We start from the raw sequence: 18,811 nt of genomic DNA on the forward strand, positions 1-18,811 counted from the left end.
TGTCAAATATGTGGAGCTCTGTCAACGCATGGAATCCTAAATTATACTTGTGAAGGCGACCCGGTGCTCTTCCGCAGAGCTCTAATTCTTCTTTTATGTAGCAGCAGGTAAATGACACCTTTTTCCTTCCTCTAACAGGAAATATGAATCTCAAAAAAGGTTACACGGTCACGTCAGCATCGCTAAAATTTAAGATGATTCTCTAAAAATGTATCTCCAAATTAGTTTTCGTTCCCTTAAAAAAAAAATTAAAAAAATTCAGATGGGAGATGGGAAAAAAATTTTCTGAGAAACCCACAAACCAACATGTATTAGATGCTACAGCCTTTCTACAGATATCCGGGCAAAAATTTCAACTGGTTTAAAACAAAACAAACAAACAAAAAAAAACCGTGTATTTTAATCCGATACAGAAATAAAAAACGGTGAGGTTCTCCTTTTAAATTAAACCCCCAGTAAAGGAAACATTGTGACAAATTCCAAATATCCAAAGTGATCCTATCTGGATTTAAACATTGTAATTAAGTTTTTATCATTAAAAAAAAAAAAAAGCTGAAAAAAGAAAAATAGGTCAAAATAAAAGAAACTCACAAAATACCTGCGTGAAGATGATGTTAAAAAGTCAATTGTTTCAAAGAAAACAGATTAGATTCGTAGCGTTTGCCCCAAATTTTCCTAAAACAATAAAAAGTGACCAATTTGTCTGATGGCGTTTGTCATTCCTAATTATATTACAATGGGATCCTAATCCCACAAGCCCGAAACGAGCGCGTTTTGAGGATTTAAGAGACAGACAATTCCGTCTTGGAACGCGCGAGGATCATTAAGAGCACTCTGATGGAGTTAACTTGACATTTACGGGGAGAAAGCAGGTTTGGGTGGTTTGGTCTCTTGGCCGAGAGAGACAGGTGTACAGCCCCGTCTGGAGAGCGTGGCCCTTTGTGTCTGGGAGAGCACAGCGGTGGAAATCGACGTCTCCGCTGTTATCAGTGACCACATCGTGATCTTATCTATGATGAAACACCACACATGCCCAGGGCAGGGATCCTCAGTACATGAAACCAACATGTAGGACCTTGTTGACACCACAGATATCTGAAGGCTCTTTAGTATGCGCTGTGATTAGCAGGTGTTTCGGGAAAGGAGAGGCACTTAATTATGAAAAAAGGTTTATGAACTGAACTCTTAGAATATTCAAAAGATAACGCCGTCGGTTCGTATACTTCAGATTCCGGATTAAAAAAAAAAAAAATACATTTACAATTAAAATTGGTATCTAGCAAAAATAATAATAAAAAAAATAATGGCAAATGGGAGGAAAATGTTATCCTTAAGATTTATGAAAAGCAGAAATAATTGAAAACAAAACAAAAAAAAGGTAAGAAAGTATTTTAAGATAAACAGAAGAAAAATGTTAAAAAAACAAGGTTTTTTATTGATATTTTGACGTATGCGAATACAGTCTCTTGATATATAAGAATAAAAGTAGTCGGCTCAAGTATGATGGAGGCCACTGGTTTTTTTTGTATACATTGTTTCACGTGCCGTCTAAATGAGGCAAGCTCAGTAGGACATCACGACACTGGAGTGGGCACTCATCAACCTCGTCTGGGTGACAGCCATAGCACGTTATTATGGAAACATACCCTTTGTGTAAAAACTCCCACCCTTAAGGTAACGTTTCAATGGCTAGGGCTCTCTTCAGAAGTTTCAGGGTGGTTCCAGGAGATATTTTAGATAAACCTAGAATACCGGTTCGCATAATAATAGGAACAGCATTTCTAACATTATTCCGAACCTGTAAGTCTCCTTCTCTACATAATTATAGTTTAATGGTACGGGAGAGCTGGGTTTAGTGGTCCTACCAAAGCACTGGACCGAACCGCCCGAGATGATTAGAACATGGGTTTAAGCTCGGACGACATAAAAATGCCTGGTTACCCCGCCAGCCCAACCAAGAGCTGATACATTCCCTCTGCAAACCCTGAGAAAGGGAACCCCCCCCCAAAAAAAATCAAAGAACGTCATAAGGGAATACTATACATTCTTTCTCAATTCAATTGAAGTTTGTACAAAGAATAAAGCAGATCCAAGCCTCCCGCCCCCGAAAACCCCCATACTGATCGATAAAGTTCCAAGAAACAGAAAAAAAATATAAAAATACATATTCTTCTCGACCCTCCCCACCCAGTCCCCAGTTGAAGGAAACCTTCAAAGTTCTTTATGTCTACTGTCCACTTTGCGGCCCTCTGGCCCAGAGAGGGCTAAAAAAAAAAAAAAAAGTAAAAAATGATGTGTTGTGGATGTAACGGTGATAATCGCAGGTTTGTTAGACAAAGGATTAACGCTCGTAGCAGCCGTTCGCACCTTGTTAAGGTATATAATTGTAAAACTCACCGGATGGGGCTGGAAGATATCGACCCTATCATTAGTAAAATGATCTTAGTGAGGGCGAGATTACTGAAGGCGGTCTATTTACAGAGGCGTTCTACCGATCCAAGAAGCGCGTACACTGCGTTTTTATAAGCTATGTGTGTCATTTCGGGAGATTTAGGCTGTGAGATATTTTCGGTAATAAATCGGATGTACTACAGACGCAAGGTGCCACCTTCCAACCGTTTGAAGGTTCTTTCGGGAGATTAGCCGTTTGCAGGGCAAATATAAATAAAAATATAAATAACATTTTTATTAGTAATAAAAATACTTATAATATTAAGCAAAAAACAGTTATAAAAAAAAAAAAAATATATATATATTTCTCTTTACTGGCAAGATTTCTGCGATAAGAGCCTGGACGTGGTGCAGACGTCTTTGGGGGCCATGTTTTTAGAACAGGATGATTTACAAAGGGTAGCCCTGGTGTGGAATGGGTCACATCTATAATGATTTGTGGCCGCCGGACATAGGTTGTCCCTACATTTTGTTTTCGGCGAGCTAGTGGTATAGATTAGAGGCTGAACAAAGGAGGGAAGAACCGAAGCGATGAGGATCCGAAGACACAAAGGGGGTAATTCTCTTATCCGAAAGAATAGGAACCTCACACCACAACCTTTTGGACAATGACACAGAGACCCCTGACCAGGCACAGCGGGGCGACCAAGGACAATCCACCCTCAGACAATGGGTTCGATTCTTACAGATCTCACTTTCACTAAAAAGGGAAAAGCTTTACCGCATTCCCGACAGTCTAAGGACCCCTTTAAATATATAGAAGCTCCCCAAATTAAGCAGATTTGGCTGCTCCGGTTCCACCTTAATATTAGTTTCCCCCGATATTAACGAGATTTTATTCTTGTGCCAATTCCTTCCTTTTTCTTATAGAGGTACGTTACAGAATTTATCATATGGAGCACTGGAATGGGGTACATCAAAACGCTTCTGTGATAAAAGACACAATATTATTACATGACAAAGTACAACAGCTGCTACAAAAAGAAGTTATTTAATTACTGAAGCAGACTATGCATAAAAGTTGCTAATGTGCCCCAGGTCCCTGATTTTAAGGGACAACCCCCTGACTGATACTTTGCCTTTGCCCCCAGTTAAATTGGTCGCCACCACGCTCCCTGAGCTTCAATTCAGCATAAAACCTGTTTTTTTTATGTCACAAGAGGCAATTGTAACAATGTCCATATGATATATTTTATTGAATTAAAAAATTAAATTATATATATATATAATGATGAAAGAGGTAAAAATATACGCTAGGGGAGGCTAGAAGTGGAGCTACAGACTACGCAGCCCTGGCATGGACATCATACCTCGCTGCAGTCACAACAAACTGCAAAATTAGCAGATCAGTGAGACCGACATCTGCTCTGACATCTCAAGGCTTAATTCCTGGTGTAATAAATTTGGGTACGTTTTTGAAAGAAAGACACAAAAAAAAAATAAAAAAAATTAAAAAAAAATAGGAAAACTTGTTCAAACCAAAAAAAGTAAAAAAAATAAAATTAAAAAAAAAGTTTCTAAAATAAACAAAAAAGATAAAACAATATGTTTATAAAAACAACACAGCTAACGTATTTAATTCAGATATTTAATTCATGTCGACCAAGTTACCTTCTTCCGTGGAACTCTGTGGAGTAGGAACTGGAATGTTCTCAACGGTTAAAACGTATTTCCTAAAATGTATCCGGTCGATGGCGTATTGCCAGCCGGATCACCTAGTTTTGTCCTTGCTTTCCTCCCAGTTTCATAAAGGATCTCTTGCCATTGAGTAATAATAAGCATAATAATTATAAAATATACATAAAACTAAGATGAGGAAACACTATGTAAGATTTTAAACATGAAGAAGTGTTTTCCTTGGAATACGATGAACAGGAAAATAAGGGAAGCCACAGTTAGTTGTGGAAAATAGAGAAGAATATGCCTTCTCCCGTCTACAGGGACAGACATTCCACACTGAAATTCAAACATCGTAGTGTCCTGCGAAGCAGTTACATCTTTACAGAAATAACTCAAACCTTTACGTTAAAAGAAATGTAGTATTTTAGTTCCAAGTCTTTGAAAAAGCCGCTAACAAAACAAAAAAAACAAAAAAAGAAGGACTGGCTATGGGGAATCTCTACCATAAAACTTTGTCTTGATTGGTGAAAAATGAACAAAATAAATACAGTAAATAAAATTCCATCCCGCGGTGTTGAGATTAAATATTTCCAAGTGGAATAATAAATATATGGGGTTATTGATCATTTGTGAAAGTAAGGACGGAAAGTGATTAATTATGGTCAGAGTGGTCACCCTCGATAGCGTCGCAGTTCAGCGAAGCATAAAATGTTCAACGCAGACTTCAAAGAAAAATATTTTAAAAAAAGGGGGGAGAAAAAATAAGTAAAAAAAATAATAGGAAAGTATTTCTACAAAATGCAAGATATAATGTAGCATTTTTTATTGTTTGCGAGGAACTCAGTTAGCACAATACACCGGAGATGGTTTGCCATTTGCCAGGGTATAGGAAGCACCGATCTCGCCCTGACCTTATAATTGTGGTTAATAATTGCACAATGGTTTTCTCTGAGCGTTCCCAAACAAAAAGCCTTTAGTGGCCCTCTCTGGGAAGCCTCCCTTTCATTACTCTGATGGCCGATAGCAAGTGCACAGTGTGTTTTAATGATGAGAACATGCCCCGGGATGGATTGACGTGGGGCTGGCTAGGCACCCAGTTGACTAAACCATACATAAATCTCTAGTGGGCAGCTGCTTAGGAGGAATGCCTACAAAGGGTTAACAGGGGTTAATGGAGTCCCAAACAGATGGCCGCCAGGAAACAAACCCATCGGGAGCCATATAGCTTTTAGCAAGAATGAGCAGACAGCAAACTACAATTCCTATGATGGTTGGCAGCCGACCCACGGGAGATGTAGAGCACAGCATGATGGGAATTGTGGTCACTTTAAGCCAAAGCCTAAGGCCGTTACATTGGCTGTGTTTCTTACGAACAGGCTTTATTCTTTAAACCGAGTTCTAGGCTATTTCGTCTAATCAATCTTTCTTGTAATAAAATACGCTTTTCATTAAAGAAAGAAAGAAAAAAAAAAAAAAAAAAAGCGTAACTTAGAAAAGTGAGTTTTTGGGGATTTTCTGAAGGTCGTATGCATTAGGATGGGCACTGGCACCCTTTTCTCCCTCCAGCCATCCTGTACACTTCTATTCATAAGACAGCCAGGGGCTATCCCTTTAGGATACATGATGCCCCCTCTTGCAAATGTATTATTATTTAGGTATTTGCCCCTTTCCCCACCACCCGAGGTGAGGGGGTATCTAATGAGACTCCATGGCTGCATGCGCGGAAGGCACTCGCACTGATTTCAATGGGAACCCTTTCCTGCCACTGATTGGCTACTCTAAGCATCCAATTAGTGGCAGGAACATTCAGATCACAGAGCTGCAGCTTCTCCCTAAAGTATTTTATTTTAAATGTTTCAAAAAATGTATATTAAAAGTACACAAAGCACTTTAATTTGGATTTGTTTTTCTCCGCTGGGGCTCCATAGAACATTAAACTGTCCTTTTAACGCCAAAATAATTGTCATCTCCCCGAAACGCGTGCGACGGTGCGTATGTATGTTTACGACAGCCGGGCATCGTGGAATAAGTTACCCGATACCCCCGTGACCCTCCAGATCCGTCATGCAGAGCCGGTTACATCGCGGCGGTCAAAGCATTGATAGAAACCCAGTGACCCGAAACTGCCCATCCGAACCGGACCACAGATCTTAAATATTACACCTGTTTAATAAATCCCCACTGACAGCGGCCTGTCCCTGCGGCCCGTCCCCGCGGCGTTACCTCCTATTGTACGGGACACAGAACTACCGCTCTCCTCCACGCCCAGCCGTAGAGCAGCACAGGTGCAAGGATGCTCCGATTTCCTCCCATCAGTACATCCGCTTCCCTCCCCCTTGTCCAGCTAATACCGCCATTGTTCCGAGGACACATAATGTATTAACCCCGGGAGCATTATTCTATGCATTGCCTGGCTCCTGTAAACAAACCTGCATATAACTCTTACATGCTTCATTTTTAATTTATTTTATTATTTTTTTTTTAATTTAATATTTTATTTTTATTTTTTTTTAAAAAGTTCCGCCGTTTCAATATATTTTTAATAATAGATTTCAGGCCTGGGATCTCATTTCACTTCACGGCAAACCTAAAATTGCAAGACGGGGATTTTCTGAATTTTTTTTTTTTATTTTTTTTTTTAATATACATATATATATTTTTTTGTTTGTCCCCTGGGAAGCAATACATATTATGCTACATACAAAGCAACCCCTCAACGACATATTGTACAGCGCTGCAGAGTATGCTGGCGCTACACCATTCAATAAATAACAATGATAATCAACCCTTTGTGCACCGGGACCGCAGCCATGCGGTCCACGCTAGGTTAATAAGTAATCCGCTCCACCTGAACAAATCCCTCCCCCCCCACCCCGAGTTCAAAAACTTCAAAGCGAGCGTAATTTTTCATAGAGGAACGGGTTGTTTACTAATCGCCGATCTTCTTCAAAGCAGGGAATGCCACCGGACTGGTCTGTTTAACACTTTCAGTGCCGGCGTAAGGGGGGGGGAATGGGGGGATTAATGCCATGAGAACCATTAGTCTATTATCAAATGCGATATTAAAATTTTTTTTAAAAAAAAGTCATTTTTAAACTTCTTACAGTTTAACAGGTGGGGGTGGAGCCTATGGAATTGACCTATAGGAAGCAAGGCGATGAGCGCACACAGACGTATATAAGGCAATGATTACAATAAACACAACCAGTTTTCGGAGTAACGGGCGACTCGCAGATAATTGGTTTATTGCGGGTGAATTAGGGAGAGCCTAAAACAGAACTGGACATCCCGGGTCAACAGGTATAGCCAGGAACTATGGTGGGCCAGTCGTGCGGACCCCCCCAGCCCTTTTTCAGTAGCACCGCTCCGGGCGTACTCGTCAGCCCTTTTCCCTTATGCACAAGTTCCACGTTGTCCTTAAATGACCCCGGCTGCGCGGATCAAGGCTCTAAGTCTCCCAGGGCAAGAGGGGCAGCTGCCCTCGGCTCCACAAGGGAAGCGGCACACTTTCCCCACCTGGCAGCATTGCCCCCGTGCCTAATTGCCCTCTTCTCCATTTCAGGAAGGGAACGTGACACCGGCGCCCGAGCTTTGGTCCTGCCCCAGACAGCAAGACGGTCCCAAATGGTGCCATTTTATCTCAACGTTTCTCCTCTTTTCTCACGGCTAACACGACCGTTGATCATTTCGGATTTTGAAAAAAAAAAAAACCTGTAAAAAGCTGACGAACTCCACCAATTTTTTTAATTTTATTTTTTTGGGGGACATAGAGTGCGCGTGCGAATACATAAAAAAAAAAAAATATTAAAAGAAATAATAAAAAAAAAAAAATGTAAAAAAAATACACAAAAAAATGATTTTAACTGCACAAGGAGCCCAGGTGGTTCTGCAGAGTATTTCACATACAAACTCTCTACAGGAGCATGGGAAATGCTGCAGAGCCGTCAAAAAAATGATGTTTGACGGATATATTTATTTATATATAATATATAAATATATATTATATAATATATTTTTATATAAAAAATGTATATAATATTTATAGAATGCATTATATTACGATTTATTATTTTCAGCATTGGGAATCCCCGCCGGTATCCGGATACGTGGTTCCCGTCACATCTTACCTCCATGGCGAGGGCCGCGGTCTGCTGGTCGTAGTGGTTGAGAAGGTTGGGCATGAACGTTGAGTTGTACGGCAGGTCTTGGCACATTCTCAGCATTATGGGTTCGCAGGCAAAAAGACTGTGCGCCACGACGCGCCCCGCCAGCGCAAGGAACAGCCCGCAGCGTAAGATCCAGTATGCCGCCATCATATACCGTCACGGCGTCAGCTGCTCGGAGACGGCTCGGGGCGACGCTTCCACTTGGCGTCGGTCATGGGGAATGCCTTGGAACGACGCCGTTACTCCAGCGTTCGGATTTCAAGCGGCGTTCAATGCAAAGCATCTTGGAGATCGTCGCCGGTTAGCCGCACTCCCAAACAAGAGTCTCCATTTTACTTTAGAATGGGGGATAAAAAAAAATATAATTTTTTTTTTCTTTAACCTGTCAGAAAAAAAAAAGAAAAAAAAGTCACAAATAATTCATTAATAAATTAATTTTAAGTAATTCTGAAGATCCTATAAAGAATTAAACATTTTCCTTTTTTGCCGATCACGTTATGACATCATGGTCCGGTAGCCCAGCGTCCCTTTAATTCGGCCAACCTTTCTATCTGGTGTTGGCAAAGCTGCAGGCATCTCCCAAATAAACGCTACCTACCTCCCGTTTAAATGTGGAACGGCAGATAGGTTTTATGCTTGATACTGGTTCTGATAGAGGGTGGTCGATAAGTGGAACAGCCCCCCAGCGGAAGCGGTAGAGGCTAACACAGTGAGGGGATTTAAACACGCATTGGGATAGGCATACGGCTCCTGAATCTAACGTTACACGCGTAGTGTTGGCACACATAGGGTTAAAGGGATAACAGCATGTCTTTACAGTTTTAATGTCCGATGACGAAATGATTTATGGCGGGAGGGTCATCGCGATGACATGAAAGCCACCGAGGGCCGATTCATCTCCAGCGTGCAGCGGCCTCGGGCCTTTCCTGTTTTTGGAATAATAAGTGGCCGATCCGCATTACTGGTAACAAGAAAAGTAACCAGAGCTTTGCCATGGAAACCATTTATATTTAAAAAATATTCCTACAGCGATAAAAGGACCTGATGCCGGCCAATGAGAAAAAAGGAAATATACCGTAATATATATATATATATATTTATATTATATATAAAAATAGGGGGCTCTGTTGCTATGCACCCGATACGGGGGGAATTTATTAATATTCAAAATGACGGATCGGCTGAAAATTGGGTGGAAAAAGTCAATATTAGAAATGTTTCCCAGCAACCCCTTTGCAGCCTCATATGCAAAATAAGCTAGTAGTATTAATTTGCATACGGTGCCACATCTTATGGGGTTTATTCACCCAGCTGACTCCAGAAGGATAATGACGTTCTAGAGAGAGAGTTCAGAGGAGGGCGACCCAAATCCGGAATGGTTTGCAGGATTAAAATGTTCAGGAAAGACTGAGGGGTCTCAATGTGTCCGGCTTGGGGGGGGGGGGGGGAGAAGAAAGAGTAGATGGGAGAGAGACATTTAAATACATAAAAGGGGTTTAACAAAGTTTATTTCAAAGGAGGAGCAAAGATAGAACAAGAGACCAGAATCTAAGACTAGAGGGTCAGAGGCTGAGATGTCATGTAAGGAAGTTTTACTTTACTGAGAGGGTGGTAGATAAGTGGAGCAGCCTCCCAGCAGAGGTGGTAGAGAGTAATACAGTGAGGGTATTAAACGTGCATGGGACAGACATACGGCTCCTGAATCTAAGACGAGACCGACGACTGATTAAGGTTTGAGCAGGAGAACATAGCAGACTAGATGGGGGCCGGATGGGGCCGAATTGGTCTTGATATCCATCATCATTGGATCTACTTTTTGCCGTATGAAGAACCAGAGTCAGCCCAACCTAATTCTTTAGTGAATAAACCCAACGACGTCTAACACAGACTGAGGCCAACTAATTTCAATCATTTTTTTTTCCCTTGGCTTTAGGAAGATCCAGGTCAGTTTAGGAGATCAGTCGCCCCGGACGTGCGCGGCTTTCACAGCCACGGCAAACATCTGACTACAAGCAGGCAATTAGTGACAGTAAACCCTGCATCGGATTACAAGTCCCTCCGTGCGCAGGAAAGACAAACATATGATATTTCAGGATCAGTCGGAGAGAATGCGCGAGCCTCGAGCGGACGGAACGCTCTATTCACCGGCATTCTAAATAATGACATCATGCGGAACTTCCAAGAAACGCTACCCTGGAATGTAAGGGGGGGGGCAGAGTGACGGGTTACCCCCAGGACTGGGGTCTGTCCCTTTAAATAATTCCACCGGAGTTCAGATAGAAACAAAGGGTTAATCAGACATAAAAACGGGCCAAAGCACCAACATTCTAGACCGTTAGCGTCGATAAGCGCGACATCGCGCATGGGCTACGGCTTCTTACATGTTGGCTTCCATGCTACGCGATTCCGAATACAAAGGCATTGTCTTAATCAATAACGCGAGACAATGGAACCGGTTTGAAAGGGCCGAGCCGCGGACAGACCCCTATCACTGAGGTACATTGACGGTGACATCAAAGGCTCATTAACCCCTAGCACACCAACGGGGCGTGCAGCAAGGTCACGTGGCAGAAGATACTGATTTGACCCAACATTTAGATTGTAAGCTTCTGTGCCGGGCCCTCGGGGGCCCGGTATTCCTGCCTGGAGCGTTGTATGAAAGCCCGCTAAGGCTAGATGATAAGAGACCCTCGGCTCCTGCTGTATGTGTAAATGTTATGTATGAGTTAACCAGTTTCCGTTTGTACCGCGCCACAGACTATGTTAGCGCTTCATAAAAGAAATGCTTGCTGGTGATAGAGCCGACTGGCTGAAATCCCTGACACCGTACACCCGCGGCTACAAGTCTGGACTTTTAGGCATTTTCATTCAGTTTATATATTTATATTTTTCTATATATTTATGCCAGAAGCCTGTATTTTTTTTTTGCTACTTTTTATTCTATTATTATTATTATATCAAGGAAAACGGATACTTTGTTACCATAACAACAATTGACCAGGAGCCTCCCGAGACCCCGTAGGATGGCGTCATACGTCACGCCGTTGAACAGAAATATTTTTGTACACAAAAAAACGTAAATATTAACGGAAATCTTTTTTGGGGGGGGGGTGATTTGTGATTATCGTGTCACGGCGCTAATGACAGATAAATCTGGGGATAATCCCTCCTAATAACGACAACTTGATACCCAGCGGCCCCAGATTATCTATAGGAGACGACGTATATATTAACCCTTTAAACCTCACCACTGAATATGACAGCACATAAACAATATATATATATATACACATACACACACACACGCCCATCATATTGCATATATAATAACACCACTATATCACATATCATACAGATACATTATATATGTTCCAGCATGCCTGCCTAATGCCACTATACACATATCCCAGCATGCCGCTATAAAATAATGTCAGTCTGCGCTGCAGAAAGCCCATCACGCATATTTAGTCAGTCTGTCCCTATGCCGCAGCCCGTACATGCACAGCGACCCCTCCGTATGTATGCTGTGATGCCCGTACAGCCCCGGTATACCCCCGGCCGGCTCGCCCTGCACAGCACTGCGGGCAGAGAGCTCAATCAGCCCCCCCTACACACGAACTGTCCGGGTGGGAACGTACCAGCTGCTCCCTGCACTCCGCTTGAAGCCCAGTACCCAGCAGGCTGACGGTTCGCCCATCCCCCCCAGGTACTCACCGGCAGACTGTGTAGCAGCTGCACCGGCTGCAGCGAGGAGAATAAGCAGCACACTGACCGCTCGTACCGCTGCGGACACACGCCACGCCTCCTCAACGCGGAGACACGCCTATTGCACACACCCACCGATCATGGAGACACACCTCCGGGGGCTGGGACACACCTCCCACTCGCCCTCTACTGGCGAGTCGACGAAACAGCCCCTCACTGTCCTTCAGAGACAGGGCACGCCCATTCAATGAGCTGGAGACCACGCCCCTTGTAATTGCTCATGCACCGACAGTAACAGCTCAGTGGGGGCAGGGTACTCCTCACCGATACACCAAACACCCACCTGCCCCGGCTCTGTCACGTCTCCCGTTAACCAGCCGGTTCACCGCTATATCCGACGGAAAGAGTCGCTGCGTTCAAAACTATAGGGCGGGGCTTGGTCCGATTTACTTTCCAATCAGAATAACCATAGTGGTAACCACGGCAACGATTGGGGCAGGCGGAGACTGGAGCCACACGGGCGGCCAACATGGGGGTGTGTGGCTCTGGCCTGTTTCCATAGTAACGACGCAACTGCACACTGGTCGTGGTCTAGGGGCCTTGCGGAAGGTAATTCACTATTATTATTATTATTATTATTATTATTTATTATCACTGCTGCTACTTCTCCATTCATTGATATATTGGGATAGTGCAGGCGGATGCTTGGAGGCCGCACATTGTTCACCAGTGACTATAGGGTTAATTCTTATCTACATTGAATGGTAATTATTGTTATTATGATGATTATTATTATTGTTATTATTATTATAAGGCACAGATTGGCCATCTGGCACAGAAGCAAATGCCATCGGCACCATACCCACATGATCATAGCGTGCGGCCGCGCATATCCAGCCGTGTTGTCAGGTGGTGGCTGGCCTTAAAGCGCCGGCGGTATTATTATGAGGGATGTTGTTGTTATCCGAGGCTGAGAGACCCAGCGCTGTATACAGTAATATAACCCCCCAGCGCTGTATACAGTAATATAACCCCCCAGCGCTGTATACAGTAATATAACACCCCAGCGCTGTATACAGTAATATAACCCCCCAGCGCTCTATACAGTAATATAACCCCCAGCGCTGTATACAGTAATATAACCCCCCAGCGCTGTATACAGTAATATAACCCCCCAGCGCTGTATACAGTAATATAACCCCCCAGCGCTGTATACAGTAATATAACACCCCAGCGCTGTATACAGTAATATAACCCCCCAGCGCTCTATACAGTAATATAACCCCCAGCGCTGTATACAGTAATATAACCCCCCAGCGCTGTATACAGTAATATAACCCCCCAGCGCTGTATACAGTAATATAACCCCCCAGCGCTGTATACAGTAATATAACACCCCAGCGCTGTATACAGTAATATAACCCCCCAGCGCTCTATACAGTAATATAACCCCCCAGCGCTCTATACAGTAATATAACCCCCAGCGCTGTATACAGTAATATAACCCCCAGCGCTGTATACAGTAATATAGCCCCCAGAGCTGTATACAGTAATATAACCCCCAGCGCTGTATACAGTAATATAACCCCCAGCACTGTATACAGTAATATAACCCCCAGCGCTGTATACAGTAATATAACCCCCAGCACTGTATACAGTAATATAACCCCCCAGCGCTGTATACAGTAATATAACCCTCCAGCGCTCTATACAGTAATATATCCCCCCAGGGCTGTATACAGTAATATAACCCCCAGCACTGTATACAGTAATATAACCCCCCAGCGATGTATACAGTAATATAACCCCCAGCGCTCTATACAGTAATATAACCCCCCAGCGCTGTATACAGTAATATAACCCCCCAGCGCTGTATACAGTAATATAACCCCCCAGCGCTGTATACAGTAATATAACACCCCAGCGCTGTATACAGTAATATAACCCCCCAGCGCTCTATACAGTAATATAACCCCCAGCGCTGTATACAGTAATATAACCCCCCAGCGCTGTATACAGTAATATAACCCCCAGCGCTGTATACAGTAATATAACCCCCCAGCGCTGTATACAGTAATATAACACCCCAGCGCTGTATACAGTAATATAACCCCCCAGCGCTGTATACAGTAATATAACCCCCAGTGCTGTATACAGTAATATAACCCCCCAGCGCTGTATACAGTAATATAACCCCCCAGCGCTGTATACAGTAATATAACCCCCCAGCGCTGTATACAGTAATATAACACCCCAGCGCTGTATACAGTAATATAACCCCCCAGCGCTCTATACAGTAATATAACCCCCAGCGCTGTATACAGTAATATAACCCCCAGCGCTGTATACAGTAATATAGCCCCCAGAGCTGTATACAGTAATATAACCCCCAGCGCTGTATACAGTAATATAACCCCCAGCACTGTATACAGTAATATAACCCCCAGCGCTGTATACAGTAATATAACCCCCAGCACTGTATACAGTAATATAACCCCCCAGCGCTGTATACAGTAATATAACCCTCCAGCGCTCTATACAGTAATATATCCCCCCAGGGCTGTATACAGTAATATAACCCCCAGCACTGTATACAGTAATATAACCCCCCAGCGATGTATACAGTAATATAACCCCCAGCGCTCTATACAGTAATATAACCCCCAGCGCTGTATACAGTAATGTCGGTCATTTTATCTCCAAACCTGGGGGGGCCATTGCTGTCAGTCATGTGATATTTTGGGTGACTTTATGTTTTAAACACCACAATGAGCTGATGCTTTATGAAGTCCGTTCCTCCATAGACTTTCCTTAGTCAGAGAGTGCAGCTGGGTGATTAAGACCGAGGCATTCTATTGTTCCCCACAGGCAGTATGATAAGGAGTCGGGGGTTTAGTAGATCGGGGATCAGATAACGGAGCGAGATACAAACGGCTGATATGCAGCTGCCTGAAAACATTATATTATGGGGCAAAACTACAACTGGGATAAAAAAGAAAACTAGGAATAAAAAAATTTCCCCTTTAATGCTTTTCTGGAACAGACAGGATGTTATATCTGAAGAAGCAGTGAGTGTCCCTCGCCTTTGGTGACCATTCAAGTTTTTCTGCTGTGTATGGCTCCCCTGCAGGGTGTATGCGCAGGGTATAGATGTCTCTGCTCCTATAGATATGTTGATGACATCAGCCTGTGAATAGATGATGTCACACACCTTGTTATTAGTAAACTTCAGACCTCTAGTTGTGTTTGAAAGGTCGTATCAGCCGCTGGTCTCCTGTACAGTGGGTGTGCTGTTTAGTGATGTCCACCTCTTTGAATCCGAGGCCTGGCAGTGTTCTCAGCGCACGTTCTTCTACATCATGGCCGTAAGAACATTCTCTTACTCCTGGAGTCACCTGCCGGAGCTTACTCTGGGTTTTTAAGAATGGACAGGGCAAATCATACTGCAGGGCGGTCTTTGAAAAGGCCGGTTTAATTGTGTGGCATAATGTAAAGGGACAGTTTAATGCCGCTGGCCCCCCTGTTAGACGAAGTATCTGTGAGTAACCCCCCCTTGAGTAATATGCATTCTTCCAAAACCCCCCCAAAATTAAATAAAGCAAAATCCTCCATCTTCCCCCATTGATATCAGTAGAAACACTTTCCTGTCACTGATTGACAGTTTAAGCAGCCAATCAGTAGCAGGAAAGTGCTTGCATTGCAGTTAGTGGGCACTGGGGGGCAGCGTTCAGAGGAGACAGCCTTGGAGCTGACGGGGGGGGGGGAGTCGGTCGGCCGAATGCATCTCCTGCAGGAGAGCTGGGGAGTGGGGAACGGAGCTGATGCAAATTCTGCAGATCGGCCCCATTTGGCCCCCGTCTAGTTATTTTTGAAATGTAATGTTGAAGTTATTTGCTGAGCTCCCCTATTTACTGCCATTCGTGGGAAGGGTACATCCCCCAGCATGCAGCGCCTCCTATTGGTGATCAGTGTGCCCTGTACTACTTAATTGAAACGTGGTGATTTCTTGGTATGTTGTATTGTTGTCGTCCCCCCTTCGTCTAAGGATAAGACAGCTGGAGTAGTCCGCAGACAGAAGCACTTGTCGGCCGGCAATCTGCCCTTTGGTTTGTTTATTGTCCCACTGAGAGCAAAATATTTAAAGCAGAGTTTGGTATGGAAGCAGCTCCCTGGCATCCAGACTCACATCACCCATTCCGAGTAATCACAGCCGCAGACCCCACTGGAGACCCCTCCCACGGCTGTGATTTACGGCTTTAACCATTTGGCAGCCGGATTACTCTACGTGGCAACCGCATTGCCATTAACGTCCACGTGTCATGTTTTCCAATCCCTGGGGTTTACAGATCAATTCACCAAATAACCTCTTTGTAATCAGGCCCCCGACTGGCTCCCGGCTACCTTTAGCGTGCCGCTGCATGCCTGCTATGTGTCGGAAGCTGGCCTTAAAGTGCCAGGGTTCATTTTATCCAAACAGACCTGGACTGTATCTAATGGTGGTATTTACAGATGAAGATACGCAATCTTAGAAGCCCACTCTCTGTGTATATCATGGGAACAGCCGTATTAACTTCCTGCTCCCCGGATCTGCTTAGTTATTCCTCCCCATTAGGTTGCCTTTTGTTAACTCGCTGATGGTTGTTCATTGGTTCTGGCAGCCTTTTTTTTGTTTAAATCTTTTTATTAGCAATGGTCACAAAGCAGAAATAAATGAAAGAAAAACCAATAGTCGCATGGTCATTGAACAAGTACGGTATATCTGGCGCATATAGTGTTGTGACAACAAAGCAATTTTCTAGTTTTATACAGGAACGTCGAAAGACTATTCCTGAGGGAGGGGGGAGAGATGGAGAGGGCGAGAGGGTAAGAAAGGAGGGGTTGGGAAAAAGAAGAGAAGAGAGGGTAAAAAAAAAGGATATGTCTCCAGTCGCCTAGAAGCGACTCCATCAGGTTCCATAAAGGATCCCAGATCGCCTCAAATTTTGCCCCTTCATCTCGTAGGGTAGCCGTCATTTTCTCCATAGTGAAAATATGCCAGATGTTAGCGTTAATTTCTCCCTGAGTGGGGGGAGAGCCCTTCCAGTGTCGGGCAATTGCTTGTTTGACCGCCGCACATACGCGGTGGATAAGGCGAGAAGCGGTGGGGGACAAGGAGTCCGTTGTGTCCATGAATAACAAGGCGAGCTCAGGGGATGGCGTAACGACAAAGCCGAGAGCTTGCGATAACATGTCAAAGCAGGAGGACCAGATCGGGCGAAGGTGTTCACACGTCCACCAGGCGTGGAGGTAAGTGCCAGGTTCCCCACAATTTCTGAAGCAACTGCGGGCGCCCTCCTGAGTCATGCGCGAGAGTCTCACAGGCGACAGATACCAGTGGGCAACAACTTTATAAGACCTTTCACGGATGATCGTGTTGGCGGTAAGTTTGTGGATGTGCTCCGTGGCCTCGTCCCACACTTCATCGGGGATTTCCTCCTGGAGTTCCCTGTGCCATAGAGATCTGTAGGCCCGCGGTTGGGGATAGAGCACGGACACAAAGTGAGCATAGTGCAACGATATAGAACCTCGGAGTCGCTTGTGAAGTAAAAAGGTCGTAAGGGCCGAGAGATCCCCGGCTCGAAAAAGTGATTGAGCAAAATGCCGCAGCTGTAAGTAGCGAAACAATTCCGAACTGGGGGCATGTCTAGTCTCCTGGAGTTCTTGAAATGAGAGCACCTTATTCCCCTCGGCCAATGCTCCGAGTCTGGTCAGGTCCACATCCCGCCACCACATGAATTTGGACGCAAGTATACCGTCCTGGAAGAGGGGGTTGTGCAACAAAGGCGTCAGCTGGGAGACGGCACCCATGAGGGATAGCTTACGTCTCCATTTGCACCAGATGGTAAGAGTAGTGGTTATCGCCGGTAAAGTGGGAGCCTCCGGGGGTACCAGAGGGTCCAGCCAGGGGACCACATGAAGGTCAGAGCAAGGCATAAATCCCCTTTCTCTGTCAATCCAGGGGAGAGTACCTGGTGGAAGGGACCAGGCTTCCAGTTGGGATATCCTATCTGGCAGCCTTTTTAAGGGAACTGGAGGAGAAAAAACGTCAGGTTAGGAAACCGTTAATATACTAGTCTCACCCCTTTTACCGCAGATCTTACGCTTTATTTCAAGCAAATATACCCCAAATAATTAGAGTGATTGAGTGGCTTAGTAACTCATTGCTGGGGGTAACTGGGACAGTGGCATTTACATGACCTGTAACCATACGTCAGAGATTGGTGGGGCAGGCTGCCCGGAGCTCTCCGTCTTCATGCGAGCCTTCATGCTACTCTGTAGCTCTCCTCCTCCTTATCTCCTTCTTTCCATGTATCCCGCCTCGCTCCCTCTGACCTCCTCTTAATGGTTACAGAACGTGAGCCGTGTTTAATTTGTATATAAAGCGTTTGGATAGAAAGTGTCAATTTCTGTGTTCTTGCGGTTAGAGGGATTCGGAAATCGAGGATTATATGTAGAGCTGCAACAACGAATCTATAAAATCGCTAATAATCTAATTTCATTATCGTTGAATCGATTTTATCGAACATAACATGAGGAATTTTTTTTAGAAAAATACCCTGCGTCTTGTAACCCGACTTCAAACAGAGGTCGGATAATAACACCCAGATCCTCCGCAGCGCTGCAGGGGACCCGAATCCTCCTCTCTGACAGCCGGCGTGTGTCAGTGCGATGCCCACAGACATCCTCCGCTATGATGGATCGCCAGCGTGTCATTACTTTCTGGTGCTCCAGCATAGAATCCCCGGCGGAAGTACCGGCCATCAGCAGCGGAGGTTGTCTGCGTGCATTGCGCAAAGTTCGCTGGCTGCCAGAGAGGGGGATCCCTCGCA

General features: G+C 44.3%; 1 protein-coding gene across 2 annotated transcripts in view; it reads right to left on the reverse strand.

The window, feature by feature from the left end:
- The window catches only part of LOC149274938 (frizzled-3), a 29,374-nt gene extending 20,990 nt beyond the window's left edge, over positions 1-8,384 (reverse strand). Inside the window, exons 1-3 of one of the 2 annotated variants that reach the window (XM_089505085.1) lie at positions 8,178-8,315; positions 7,319-7,350; positions 5,326-5,341 (exon numbers count right to left, since the gene is read on the reverse strand). In XM_089505085.1, the coding sequence (XP_089361211.1) occupies positions 5,326-5,341; positions 7,319-7,350; positions 8,178-8,294 (165 nt within the window). In that variant the 5' untranslated portion in view covers positions 8,295-8,315. Of the gene's footprint in view, positions 1-5,325; positions 5,342-7,318; positions 7,351-8,177 lie in introns of both variants that reach the window. The other variant, XM_089505084.1, reaches the window with a different exon arrangement.
- Between the last annotated feature and the right edge of the window lie 10,427 nt (positions 8,385-18,811).

The sequence above is a fragment of the Sceloporus occidentalis genome, unplaced genomic scaffold, assembly GCF_023333645.1.
Source record: "Sceloporus occidentalis isolate IW3139 unplaced genomic scaffold, rSceOcc1.0.p SCAF_309, whole genome shotgun sequence".
NCBI classification, from domain to species: Eukaryota; Metazoa; Chordata; class Lepidosauria; order Squamata; family Phrynosomatidae; genus Sceloporus; species Sceloporus occidentalis.